The sequence below is a fragment of the Opisthorchis viverrini genome (genome assembly GCF_000715545.1).
Source record: "Opisthorchis viverrini unplaced genomic scaffold opera_v5_171, whole genome shotgun sequence".
NCBI lineage: Eukaryota > Metazoa > Platyhelminthes > Trematoda > Opisthorchiida > Opisthorchiidae > Opisthorchis > Opisthorchis viverrini.
In genome coordinates, this window is record NW_008751829.1 from 1,072,702 (window position 1) to 1,087,085 (window position 14,384).

The following is a 14,384-nucleotide window of genomic DNA, read 5'->3' on the forward strand; positions in this document are numbered from 1 at the left end:
GTTTTAGTCAGCAGTGCGGATCAATATTTAGGGCACCTCAAACAAACAATGGTTGGTCAAAACAGCGACTTAAGAGTCAGTCCGGAGCTGAGCCAATCACAGAACAAACAATGGGGATTTCGGAACGGCATCCAGCAAGACTGTTTACGGATTATTAAAGACCCAGAAGTTTTTTCAAGTAAGGCAAAATCAAGCTGAATCCGTGCTCTTAACTGATTTTTGGGATCACCAGAATTTACGAGCCTGACAGTTAATCGACTTGACTGGAAACTTGATCGACCCGCATAGATATTTCCCAATTCCAAATACGAGTGAAACAGCGATGCATTACTTCTCGACCACTTATGCGATGAAATCTCCATCGCAACTAATCCAGTCTCTTCACACCACCACTAACCTACAAGTGGCTCAGAGGAAGCATAATTTAAGAAGGCGTCATTCCAGAAGAAAGTCAACATATGGGAGGATGTAATGGGGTTTGTGTTGTTGAAAGAGAGTGGTGCTAGGTACATCTAAGTGTGGACTGCTCGCACTGCTGTCCAGCCACTCACCGCCAAACCACAAATTGTTCAACCATTTAAACGTCGCGGGTTCGAACCCCCCTCTGGAGATTGATGTTGATTCGCAGGAAGGATGAAACAGTTGTACAGCGCTTCTCAATTTTTCAGCATAGGCAGGCTTCACTGGCAGGATAAACTATCCGTTGAGAATTCTCAAATTTCCTTGTACTTCCAAAAAATGGGAGAATAGTAGAAATTACTGCCTGACTATTTAAGAGTAGTTCGAACCTGGGTCATTCTAGCATCGACTGGCTGTCAACAGGTGAGTGATCAAGAGCTGTCAAACGAAGTTTTCATCAATCTGCGTCTATTTGCGATTTGTGCAGTCTCTCAAGTGCTTTTATTGTGCGATCCACGTAAGGTGGATCGACACACGTCACGTCGTATCAAGCTATGCTGACATCTGGTAAGTATAAAACCCTAAAATGTCAGCCAGCCAGCCATACAGCTTCTACTGGTTCCGGAGAAACAGAAGAACCAAGACGGACGAATTTGCTTGTCCACAGCTTCAGAGTGTTTGCTATCGGTGCTAAGCAAAAACAAAATGAAATTGGTGCGCATATGAGTGTGCTTCAAATTTCTTCGTACACTTTAAATTCAAGTAGAACATAAAGATGACGGAAACGCCGGAACTGTGCCTATCTGATGAACCTTAAGAAGAGTGAAACTGTTGATTTACAGCGTCCTTGTGAGTAGTGTTTTCTTGAGAAAATTCACGCTACTTACTGTCCGTCAACGCTGAGCACAGTGAAGTTTACAGTGCAGCACTGTCAATCGGCAGACGTGATCAAGTGAAGTAAAACGGTATTGCATGTGCACTGTTTACTTACGGATATCGGTATGGCTAATGGCACATCCCTAAATCTCAAGTGATGTATGTATCAGATTGCGGCACGGCTATGAGACGTGGTCTCTGCCAGTAGCGGAATTAAGTTGTCTTTATGTTGTACCAGAACCACAGCTCATGCGCCGACGACTCCACAACGAGACACACGGTAAACGAGTGTTCAGTTGTGCGGCGGGGACTTTAGTCTGAAGATGTGTGCCCATCACCAGGTGTTGTGTTGGCTATGCCATACACTGTGAGTGCTAAACCATCGTTTCCGGTGCCCGATTCGAAGTGGAGCAAACAGAGAGGCAGCCAACCTTTGACCTAGCATAACAGTACGAGAGAGATAGCGAAAAGCACGTGTATTGTCGGTGTAGCCCGCTTTCCAGGATAGGGTCCGCGTTATCCGCTCACTATGCATGATTAAAGGAGCCACAAGCTGCAGATCGATGTCGGTGTTTTTGTCACTTTTTATTCATTTTTCTTGAGTCAGTGTTACGAATTGCACGCACCTTGGAATGGTTGTGGCAGACCAGCAGCGGGTTCTTCCTCTATCCATTTGTATTATTTTCTTCACAGTAAGGCTTTCAACTGGATTATGGTTGTACGGCAGTGAAGCATCAATGTTATGCTGTCGATCGCCTTCTAAATGATGAGCCAAGTCAGAAGGAACCACGAACAGGCTTGTGGTCTGTATACACATAACTGATTTTAACGGATTTTTACTGTGGCACATAACCAAGGGTTCATATGACGTTCCACCTTTCAAAGACTGATCAACATGTTCCCTGTGAAGTAGCGTTTCTTCCGCCTGTGCGATGTCAATTATGCGCATTCTTTTTAGTTTATCACGTGACTTGTCATATGCCGCTGTTGGAACTTTCCTCCAAATGGAGGCAACTCACAGAGAAGGCAAAATAGTTCTTTCCGCATCAGTTCATCCCCGGAACTGGGTGCATCTTCAGCTTGAAAACTACCTCTCTGCAGTCGCAACATCTTTAAAATACTAAAGGTGTGAAATTCCGTTTAATGGAGGGGGGACTATTTCCCACGGCCCACGACCCACGGACATAGACCGTGCTGTTTCTGTGGGATTTTCGCTAAAGATTTATTCACAAACTTTTATTCATCTTTACTTAGGAACGTGGTTGTGACTTTCTCCTTGTTATATCTGCTGATTCGTCAGTCTGTGGTATCTCCTGCTGTCCCGCTCCAGTGCCTAAAGCCGGAGAAAATAGACTCACAAAAGGGAACACAACCGCTATATTCTGAACAAGCGAATGCGGGAGCAAAAGTTACGACGGTCCCACGCTATTTAAAGGGGACTTTCTGACATTGATCCAGGCTGTTTGACAGGCGTCAGTGAACACCCATCAACATCGATCGTGCCTCTTAAAAAGCCTGAGAGCTGATCACATTCGGCCGTGCTTCTGTGGCGTGCAAGAACTGATTGAATGATTGACTGGCCTGGATGCTTGCCGGCTTTCCTGTTAAGTTTTTGGTGGAGCAGTAGGTTCCGGGCGTTCTGAGGTCGCTTTCAGGAATCTGACCTTCCTGATACTCCTAAAGCTTAATAGCAACACGTGCGACGGGATGCAAGCGGTTGTGGACGTGGGACCATGTCATTTCAAGTGAATCCGGTGTACATTACCTTAAAGTCATACCAATTTGTATTTGAGATTTTATTGTGTAAATGAAGACAACCTACGCTCAAAAACTGAAAGTCATTTTAAAACTGTTTCACTCTTATTAGGAATCATTAGCAATTCGTATCTCACGGGGGATTTCGAAAAAGCGAATTCCAGGTTAATAGTTTGAATATTTGATCGTTCGGTTACGAGGAGCTGATGAACTCGCACTTAGACAGAATACGGAAACCGCATCACGTGGTCACGTACCAAAGGGTCCTCCGGTTCCTATCATTCATAGCCCAGCTGCAGACCTTGATTGCAGACAATTCGACAGAGGTGCCTCGAGCCACCTGCGTACAGATGTTCACAGTGAGGAGTCGAACAAGAAAATGGATTACAGAACGTAACATCGCTTGGTTTCAGTATAAAACGAACCGGACCGACGAACACTGGGAGTCGTACCGAAAGTTGCAGAATAAAGTCATGTCACTAATCAAGGAAGACAAACTACAACAGCAATTCAAATTGATGACTAGGATGGAGAAAAACCCCAAACTATTGTATCAATTCGTGAATGCGCAGGCTAAAGTTAAACCAGGTATATCTGCCATAAACACAGAATCGGGAATGACTGCAAATGCGTTTGAAACAGCTAATGCCCTTGCCACATTTTATGCTTCCGTATTTTCTCCTGAAGATACCCGCGCTCCTATACAAACCGTGGAGGTACTAACGGACAAAACTTTATCGGACGTGCATATTGATCGGGCTAACATTGTCAAACACCTTCGCGGCTTACAGGTACACACTTCACCTGGTGGGGATGGCGTTACACCACTGCTTCTGCGCCACTGCGCTGAACCACTTAGCTATCCTCTGGCTAAACTGTTCGCTAGTTCTCTGGAAGAAGGGTTGGTACCAGAGGATTGGAAATGCGGGATAATAGCCCCCATATTCAAAGGAGGTATCAGAACGTGTGCATCTAACTACAGACCTGTCACTCTTCTCCCAGTAATATCAAAAGTAATGGAACGAATTATAGCAGAAGCCCTGAAATCGCACCTTGAAATTCACTCCTTGTTGAGCGATAAACAACACGGATTTCGACAGAATCGTTCTTGTTTATCCAATCTCCTCGTGACACTCGATGACTGGACACGAGCAGTCGATGCGGGAGTTACTGTACATGCCTGTTACTTGGATATATCCAAAGCCTTTGATCGAGTCGATCACAGTATCCTTCTTCGGAAACTTGAAATGTATGGCGTGACGGGAAATCTGTTGAGCTGGCTGAAAGACTATTTGAGTGACCGTTCGGTCCAAGTTCGTGTCGATGGAGCGTTTTCCGATAAAATTGCCGCCACAAGTGGTGTCCCTCAGGGTTCGGTTCTTGGTCCAATTTTGTTCCTGGTATACATGAATGACCTGCCGAAACTTCTGCAGTGCAAAACCGTACTTTTTGCTGATGACATAAAAATCTGGTCTGAAATTCATGGAAAGGCTGATTGTGATGCGCTACAGCAAGATCTGCAAAGAATCGACGAATGGTCCATCCAAAACCGGCTGCCGCTGAATTTCCAGAAATGCAAACTCATAAATCTGGGGAAGAGCTACCACTTCCCATACAAACTGGGATCCAATGAACTGGAATGGGTGGCTGAGGAAAAAGACCTCGGCGTCTGGATTTCTAGCAACCTGAAGCCGAGTAAACACTGTCTATCAGTATATCGCAAGACCTCGGCACTGCTCGGGATGCTTAGGAGAATATTTTATCGTTTTACGCCTGAAATTCTCCCTATTATCATGAACACATATCTCCGGCCGACAATGGAATACGCGATCCAAGCCTGGTCTCCATGGCTGCAAAAGGATACACAACTGCTAGAGCGTATCTACCACCGCGCGACCAAGCTGGTCATTGGCCTCCGAAACGTTCCCTACAGTGAAAGGCTACGTAAACTCGATTTGTTTGATTTAACTTATCGGCGTATACGAGGAGACCTCATCCTGATGTTCAAGATAATAAACACCCCTAATCACCCTTTAAAACATTTGTTCACAGTTAATTTGGCCCGACAGACCCGACGGAATCCATTGGCCGTTGACATTCCATGTTCCCGCATTAACTGTCGGCGCTACTTTTTTTCAGTCCGCGTATCCCTCACGTGGAACAAACTACCAACATCTGTTGTGGATTGTGGTAACCTCGAGACTTTCAAACATTCGCTTGACGAATACATAAGATCTCACCCAACTTCCCTCATCAACATTTGAGATGCAGATTACAAACAATAGAACATATATGTCATATCATTCCGTTTATCTGTATACATACACACACACCAATATCCTTTGGTCATTGTTAAGCAAAATGCTTTTTAGACCAATATAACCTTGATTTGATTTGATTTACCTTGATTTACCTGAAGTTATGATGGCAGCGCTTGGATTTAAAAAGCTGTTGGCCTAACCGGTACTACTGTTAAGCGAGATGGTTACCTTGATTTACCTTGATTTACCTGAAGTTATGATGGCAGCGCTTGGATTTAAAAAGCTGTTGGCCTAACCGGTACTACTGTTAATGAGGGCGAGATGGTCAAAGTGGTTAGATCGCGAATTTACTGACCGAAATGTCCGTGATTCGAACCTGGCATCTGTCTCTCGACTTCCCCTGCCTAGGCTTGGGCAGTATCCCAGCCCTCATGCAACCTTCGGGTGGTATGGCAGTTTCCTCAGTTTTGGGGTCAATCGGTTCCGTTGAAAGCTAGACAGAATTCAAAAACTTGGGAACTTAGAAGACCACAGGAAAACTTGGTAATGTTTCAAAGAACTGGTCAGTCACACAGGACATTGGAGATTTTATTATGGACGACTACACAAAAATCCTAATGGGAGTGGACACTTCTGCTCTTATCCCCTATAAAAGCGGATGGTTTAGCACCACTACTGACACTATAAAGCTGGTCTTTCTAAAGCAACTTTACCCTCGCTGCCTGCGCCATGCAGAAGTACTATTATGATGGCCTTTTAGTCCCTTAAGACCAAACGTGAAAAGATTCGCCAATAGGTCAGTATCAACTACTACTCCGATAACCAGGCTTTCTGGAAATAGATTTCTGAAACCACTCAACAAGGTGAATGCTCCTTAGATCCTTTCATGATTCCGACTGACAATTAAACCACACAGCCGTAAGGGATACCCCCGTCATTCTGAACAAGTACCACACTCCACGAATCCACGCCAGAGGATGATACGTTCAATGACAGATCAGTCGAGTTAGTATAATCTAGAAGGTTCTAAAGCATAACGATGGACTAGGACAGTTTACTTGAGATAGAAACCTCAAAGAGAAAGAACGCCACAAGAAGACCTAAGTGTACGCTTGGCTGACCTGTTGAACTTACAAAGAAAAATGAAATCTTATTTATAGCAGAAAGTTCTTTATGAGCATCATTGCATCTGCATTTCACAAGACTTCTCAGCCAACGTCATGGTCACACAAGAATGCAGATTATTCCCGCCTACTGGCATCACCGTATGAGATGTCACCACGGGATCCCTCGTTATTGCAGCCATTCCTCGGAGAAGTGCCATCCCTTAAGGAGGGATGGGTGATGTTACGAACACTGCATGTGATGGGGATAGCTCCCCATAGAATGAATCTTCTAGAGTTAGTGCTATAAGTGAATGCAAAAACCTCTAGACTACCTCGAGATTGATGATGGTTTTACGAGTACGGCCTATGTTGTTATATGGCTGTGACAAATGGCCTCTGCGGACATATGATGTCTTCAAGTGCCTCAGAAGCGTTGCTCGTTTTGGATGGCGTCAACGGATCAGTAACGAGATGATTAGAAAACGGGTATTTGGTTGTGCGGAAGATAATTCATTCGCGAGAAACATTCAGCACCGTCAACTGTGGTGGCTCGATAAAGTGCCACCAAGAGGGTGTCGTGTCTACTTCATGATGTCGCAAACTGCAAGGTGGATAACATATGACATGTCAGCAGGATGTGAAATATAACAGAAGAGTTTGGGTCCTGTTGGTGTCTTCCAGGATGGGTCCACGTGATCCCTCCTGTGTTCAGCTAAAGACGTTGCAAGAAATGGCGGCTGATCGATGGCGTTTGTGCTGTTAGTTTCTTTCCAGATTGTTTGACTGGGCCTTTAGAGGTATAGGCACCTCAGAATGCATGACGTAGGCCAGTACTAGGTCCCCCCTCTTTTCAATCTAAAGTTTTAAATAAAATTACATGAAATTAATGGTTGTAAGATAGTTAAGGATCGGTGTCAGCGCTGATGTTGCTGTCTCTGTTGGTGAGAATGGTTTCACTTATCCAAGTAGTACAATATAAAAATTGGAAGACTGCTGTCGATCAAGATTAGTCGCCACTCCTGCCGCCGGTTTCTCTCATCTTTGGACAACCAGCCTTCCTGGGACCGGACCGATTAGATGCTCTACGAGCGTTTTCATCTTTGTGGACTGTCACAGCCGTAGTGCTTTACTGTGATAATTTTTCCAGAGGTCTTACCCACCGCATTGTTGTGAATGCTATTTTTCCGTACAGCTGAATGCCAAAGGAAGACGGACACAAGATTTGAACACTGTAACATAAAGCTGTTGAAAATTGCCACGAGAAACAAGAAAAAACCCGGGAGTTCACTACCAAACCTGTTAGTCTTCCCATAAGCTATGGGCGAGTCATTCCGTATGACGACAATTTGTTTCGGCGCGTTTGATGTCTGGAACGACTCGGTCGACCACTCCAGCTGTCAAATACGTTGCCGCTACGTCTGTAATGCATATTTTCAAATTCCATATTCTCAGACACATCCGGTTCTTTAAAGGCAATTTTATACTCTCCTGAACAATATTTCGCTGGGAGAATTTCTGCTGGCAAAAATTTCATGACATTTGAACCAGACAGTCCTCTGAGCAAATCTTAGAACGCTCTTTGAAATTCAACGGGGGGTTGGTTCATATGTCAAAATGTCACGAGCAGAGAGGGAATGCAAAAGCCGTGTCCTTGTTTTTGTTCAAAAAAAGTCTGAAAACTGTTATTTTTGTGTCCTCATTGGTTGGTCATCATTTCCGTTGTGACTTTTCTATGCAAAGCTATCAGAAGGCCAATTTTTTGTTCGACTGACAGGGAACGTGGGGCTGGTTGTGTCCTTTTTTTTAGAGAATAGCAGTCTGAATTTGTCAGACACTCCATTACAAACATGGCACTGACTAAGTGCTAATCGGAATGGACTCTCAGAGATTGGCTATGTGCTGTGCACATAGCCACAAAACATCGTTAGACTGTTCATGTTTTTTTTACATTGTAATCGGATAGTGTTTGGTTGACACAGGTTGAATACAATTGCAAATCGAACCCGCAATCTTTCCAGAATGTCGCTCTGATTTACTGGTGTAGAAACGCGAAGAAGTTAAGTATGGATGAGCGGAAATCGTAGGTACACTATTTGACCTGATTCTGATCGTTATTCTGGAATAATATGCCTCAAATCCTTGGGGTCCTTTGATGAGTGAATGACAGTTTGACTGATTCTTCCGTCTTTACGCATCAGAGCGTCCATCAACTACGTTTTGGAGAAATAGCGTTTAGTCTTCTGGTGTACTTCATCGGATCGCAAACAAGCGGAGCTTAGTATTGATAGTTAGTCAATCCAATACCTTAATAAGGCATAGTAGTCCATAGAAGTGTGAGGGGTGTGAACTATTGCGATGCCTTGTTCGGTCATTTCACCATCCTGTATAATCCGAACAGACAAACTGAGAGAGCTTTTGGACTTATCTCAAGAAGGCTGAGAAAAGTGGTGGTGTGGCCCGCGTCGCGTCTTCTGCAAAGACCTTGACCGTCGCGTTCTGGATTGTAATCAGCTTGCCCAAAATGGGAGAGATGGCTCAGTGGTTAGAGCGCGAATTTACTGACCGTAAGGTCCGTGGTTCGAACCCGACTCCCTCTGTCTAGGCTTGGGCAACCTGGCAGCCAGCCCTTGTTCCTCCTTCGGATGGCATGGCATTTAGGCACTGAAAGGGTGCTACAGCTGAACGATTTCTTAGTTTGCCTAAAATGTAGCGGTCGATATTTTCCGTGCTAAAGACTTCGGCTCACTGGGTTCTTTACTCATAAACACAGTGCATAATTCTGTCAACTTTTCTGGCCGGTTTCAAGCGAGTGGCGTTATCACCGCTGTAAATGATCTTGGTAGAAACCGCCTGGGATGCCGTTAGATAATTAAGTGCGATCCGAGAAGCGCATCATAGGATAACATATGACATGTCAGCAGGATGTGAAATATAACAGAAGAGTTTGGGTCCTGTTGGTGTCTTCCAGGATGGGTCCACGTGATCCCTCCTGTGTTCAGCTAAAGACGTTGCAAGAAATGGCGGCTGATCGATGGCGTTTGTGCTGTTAGTTTCTTTCCAGATTGTTTGACTGGGCCTTTAGAGGTATAGGCACCTCAGAATGCATGACGTAGGCCAGTACTAGGTCCCCCCTCTTTTCAATCTAAAGTTTTAAATAAAATTACATGAAATTAATGGTTGTAAGATAGTTAAGGATCGGTGTCAGCGCTGATGTTGCTGTCTCTGTTGGTGAGAATGGTTTCACTTATCCAAGTAGTACAATATAAAAATTGGAAGACTGCTGTCGATCAAGATTAGTCGCCACTCCTGCCGCCGGTTTCTCTCATCTTTGGACAACCAGCCTTCCTGGGACCGGACCGATTAGATGCTCTACGAGCGTTTTCATCTTTGTGGACTGTCACAGCCGTAGTGCTTTACTGTGATAATTTTTCCAGAGGTCTTACCCACCGCATTGTTGTGAATGCTATTTTTCCGTACAGCTGAATGCCAAAGGAAGACGGACACAAGATTTGAACACTGTAACATAAAGCTGTTGAAAATTGCCACGAGAAACAAGAAAAAACCCGGGAGTTCACTACCAAACCTGTTAGTCTTCCCATAAGCTATGGGCGAGTCATTCCGTATGACGACAATTTGTTTCGGCGCGTTTGATGTCTGGAACGACTCGGTCGACCACTCCAGCTGTCAAATACGTTGCCGCTACGTCTGTAATGCATATTTTCAAATTCCATATTCTCAGACACATCCGGTTCTTTAAAGGCAATTTTATACTCGCCTGAACAATATTTCGCTGGGAGAATTTCTGCTGGCAAAAATTTCATGACATTTGAACCAGACAGTCCTCTGAGCAAATCTTAGAACGCTCTTTGAAATTCAACGGGGGGTTGGTTCATATGTCAAAATGTCACGAGCAGAGAGGGAATGCAAAAGCCGTGTCCTTGTTTTTGTTCAAAAAAAGTCTGAAAACTGTTATTTTTGTGTCCTCATTGGTTGGTCATCATTTCCGTTGTGACTTTTCTATGCAAAGCTATCAGAAGGCCAATTTTTTGTTCGACTGACAGGGAACGTGGGGCTGGTTGTGTCCTTTTTTTTAGAGAATAGCAGTCTGAATTTGTCAGACACTCCATTACAAACATGGCACTGACTAAGTGCTAATCGGAATGGACTCTCAGAGATTGGCTATGTGCTGTGCACATAGCCACAAAACATCGTTAGACTGTTCATGTTTTTTTTACATTGTAATCGGATAGTGTTTGGTTGACACAGGTTGAATACAATTGCAAATCGAACCCGCAATCTTTCCAGAATGTCGCTCTGATTTACTGGTGTAGAAACGCGAAGAAGTTAAGTATGGATGAGCGGAAATCGTAGGTACACTATTTGACCTGATTCTGATCGTTATTCTGGAATAATATGCCTCAAATCCTTAGGGTCCTTTGATGAGTGAATGACAGTTTGACTGATTCTTCCGTCTTTACGCATCAGAGCGTCCATCAACTACGTTTTGGAGAAATAGCGTTTAGTCTTCTGGTGTACTTCATCGGATCGCAAACAAGCGGAGCTTAGTATTGATAGTTAGTCAATCCAATACCTTAATAAGGCATAGTAGTCCATAGAAGTGTGAGGGGTGTGAACTATTGCGATGCCTTGTTCGGTCATTTCACCATCCTGTATAATCCGAACAGACAAACTGAGAGAGCTTTTGGACTTATCTCAAGAAGGCTGAGAAAAGTGGTGGTGTGGCCCGCGTCGCGTCTTCTGCAAAGACCTTGACCGTCGCGTTCTGGATTGTAATCAGCTTGCCCAAAATGGGAGAGATGGCTCAGTGGTTAGAGCGCGAATTTACTGACCGTAAGGTCCGTGGTTCGAACCCGACTCCCTCTGTCTAGGCTTGGGCAACCTGGCAGCCAGCCCTTGTTCCTCCTTCGGATGGCATGGCATTTAGGCACTGAAAGGGTGCTACAGCTGAACTTTAGTTTAGTTTGCCTAAAATGTAGCGGTCGATATTTTCCGTGCTAAAGACTTCGGCTCACTGGGTTCTTTACTCATAAACACAGTGCATAATTCTGTCAACTTTTCTGGCCGGTTTCAAGCGAGTGGCGTTATCACCGCTGTAAATGATCTTGGTAGAAACCGCCTGGGATGCCGTTAGATAATTAAGTGCGATCCGAGAAGCGCATCATACACCTGGCCTATTAGCATATTTGTCCAAAAACTCAATCGGTTGTATAGCCACTATTCAATAACTCTATGCACTATAAATTTCCAGCCACTCAGTCGCCTAAAGTAGAGGTTGAGCCATCATATTGACCCAATTCGTTTCGGAATACTTGTCAAACCAGGAAATTGATCATCAATCCATGAATGGTGGATCCTTTTCCTCAGAAAGAGTGAATTTCTCAACCTCAATTACATATGATAATAAATCCAACGACTGCTTACCAAACCTCTCTGAAACGATGACTATATATGATTTTATTCATTTCTCTGTATAAACACAGCAAAAATAGAAAACTCTTGAAGGGGGACAGTGCGTTTCGAAATGCCACCAATGATAATACCGTTAGGATTTCGAACGAGTGTTGATCATTGGTCCACTAAGCAACCTGAATTCGCAACCGAACCTTACATAAAACCTTCAAGAAGACAGGGTCACCTGAGAACTATGAGCCTAAGAAGATCGCAAACGAGAGATTCAGCTGGGTTCCAAGTGAGTCTCTCGAAAAACCAAATTAGTTTGCAGATGAGTGTATAATCACTGATTCGGTGCAATTTGTTTGCAAGTAGAACGTAAGGTTGACGGAAACCCGGGGACTGCGCCTACCTGATAAGCCCCAAAAAGGGCGGAACCGGTCGTGGGCTGTCGACGGATTTTCTGCAACCTTATGAGTAGTAGATTACAAAGATATACATGTATCGCGATATCTCGAATATCGTAGCGACTGAAACACAAGGCAGCACATTCAGTTGTCTGAGAACATCACAAACGAGAGATTCAGCTGGGTTCCAAGTGAGTCTCTCGAAAAACCAAATTAGTTTGCAAATGAGTGTATATTCGCTAACTATGAGTCTCCTCTAGCGGTGAATAATTGCCAATCCTTGACACGACACACCACTCATTAGGTTGGTGAAAACTTTTGGTCAGTCCACTACGGTATGAAGCTATAAAAATTCAGATACTGACCGCTGCACGTAGGCTTCCGAAAGAATTGATCAATGTGAGGACGCACATTCTTATCTTATCAAAATGTCTCGCTGCCCATGCAGTTATGTGTGCACAGATTTTGGGATATTACCAAAATCGTCGAAGTTCTCAGTGCCAGAACTGACGAAACTATGAATAAACGCCGACAGTTAGTTTATAAAACTTTTCTTTTAGGCAATCTAACAGTGATGGAGTGGACTACCCACCCAGTTCGATGACATCGATCGATCCCTAGAGCTGTCCTTCAAAACTGAGTCTGGCATTTTCTGTCCATTAGAAAATCATATCTTTACGGTTGTCGCCGAGAGAAGAGCAGTGGAATTTCCAAACGCAAAACATAGTTGCATAACGATTGAGTCATTTCTTGGACAGTTACGTTGATAAGAATCGAGTCAGCATCAAGGGTGGGCGTTATTTTTGGAACTCACCAAAACTTGTCGGATGTGAACAAGTGTGGAAATATATTGGGGCGTGAACCATCGACAAATTGCTGAAAAGCCAGAGTACTGTGATTGTAGGTTTCTTGTAGCCAAGTGACACAAGCTGCAGTAGAATCATTACTCTGGGGGGAGTATTACACATTTTCGTGTGGTGTGAGCGACTCTCAGGTTTTTGAATAGTCCGGCAGATGTGCTAGATGAGGCTGTAAATAAAAAATGAACCAGCTCAGTGTCAGCACTTGTGACACGGTGATGCGTCCTAGCCGTAGGACACTCCCGCACGGTTACACCCAGTTTGTTTACGTATGGTCCACTGGCTACCTGACTAATCAGTAAAAACTTGTTGCAAAACAGATGGGTGTGACCTATGGGCAGTTGGGTATTCATCGATGTTTGACGTGTCAGGTTACTGCTCTCACTATAGTCGGTCAGCCTCTGGACCACGATCAAAAAGAATCAAGCTGGTCAGTGGATTTGACACGAGTTTTTGTATCAGCTGCTACAAACCAACTGGAGATGTTTACGAACACGATATTCACATTTCTTCAGGTATCATTTTTAGCAATTTCTGTTGCCCGCAGATTAGGCTGTGATCGTCCGACGCCCGAACTATCGAGGTAGTGAATGTGCGCTGTGTTCATCGGTGACCTCGGAATCGTCCTACGAGTATTCTAAAGATCACCTTGTCGGCGCGAACTGTCGGTGATTGTCAATCTACCTTTCGGTACGAGACGTATTCGTATACCAGGAGGAAAGACGAGAAGAATCGGACCCCCTAGTACTAAACCGTTTTGTAACGATCGGCTGAACACCACTGTGACTGAGGCTCGCTTAGAGAGGATATTGCGCCACTCATTGTTCAATCACAGAAACCACATCACGTGACCATGGGCTTCCTAACTGACCAGATGGAAATTTAACTCTCCCTCTAAATGGCTTATGGATTGTTAGTAGCGTTAGGTGGACTGGGAATGCTTGGTGCCGATTTCGTTCTCTAAGTCGAGCCGACGTATGCTAAAGGCCAACAGGCACCGTACTGTTTTTTCACCCTTATGAAAAAGCATTATCAAAATAGCTGTATTTCGCTCCTTACCAGTGGGGTTTTGTATGCGATATTACCACTGTACTAGTCAGCCGCCCTTGACCGAACGGTTAAATGCTCGACCGGTGGTCGATAATTTCAAAACTTCCTGCTGGTGTTTCGTAAGATGCACCCTGTTGATTCTCAACAAGAATGAAACAACTGTAGAGTGCTTCTTGGCTTGGTTTCACTGACAGGACAAAATCTAAGTTTATGATTACCAAACCTACTCTCGTTACCACAGATTAGATATCGTCAAGA

General features: G+C 44.3%; 1 protein-coding gene across 1 annotated transcript in view; it reads left to right on the top strand.

The window, feature by feature from the left end:
- Window positions 1-2,722, top strand: part of T265_07493 (hypothetical protein) — a gene marked incomplete at both ends in the record, with an annotated part of 62,640 nt that extends 59,918 nt beyond the window's left edge. The window contains one exon of the mRNA XM_009173026.1: window positions 2,530-2,722. Coding sequence (XP_009171290.1) covers window positions 2,530-2,722 — 193 coding nt within the window. The remainder of the gene's footprint in view (window positions 1-2,529) is intronic.
- Window positions 2,723-14,384: the final 11,662 nt, after the last annotated feature.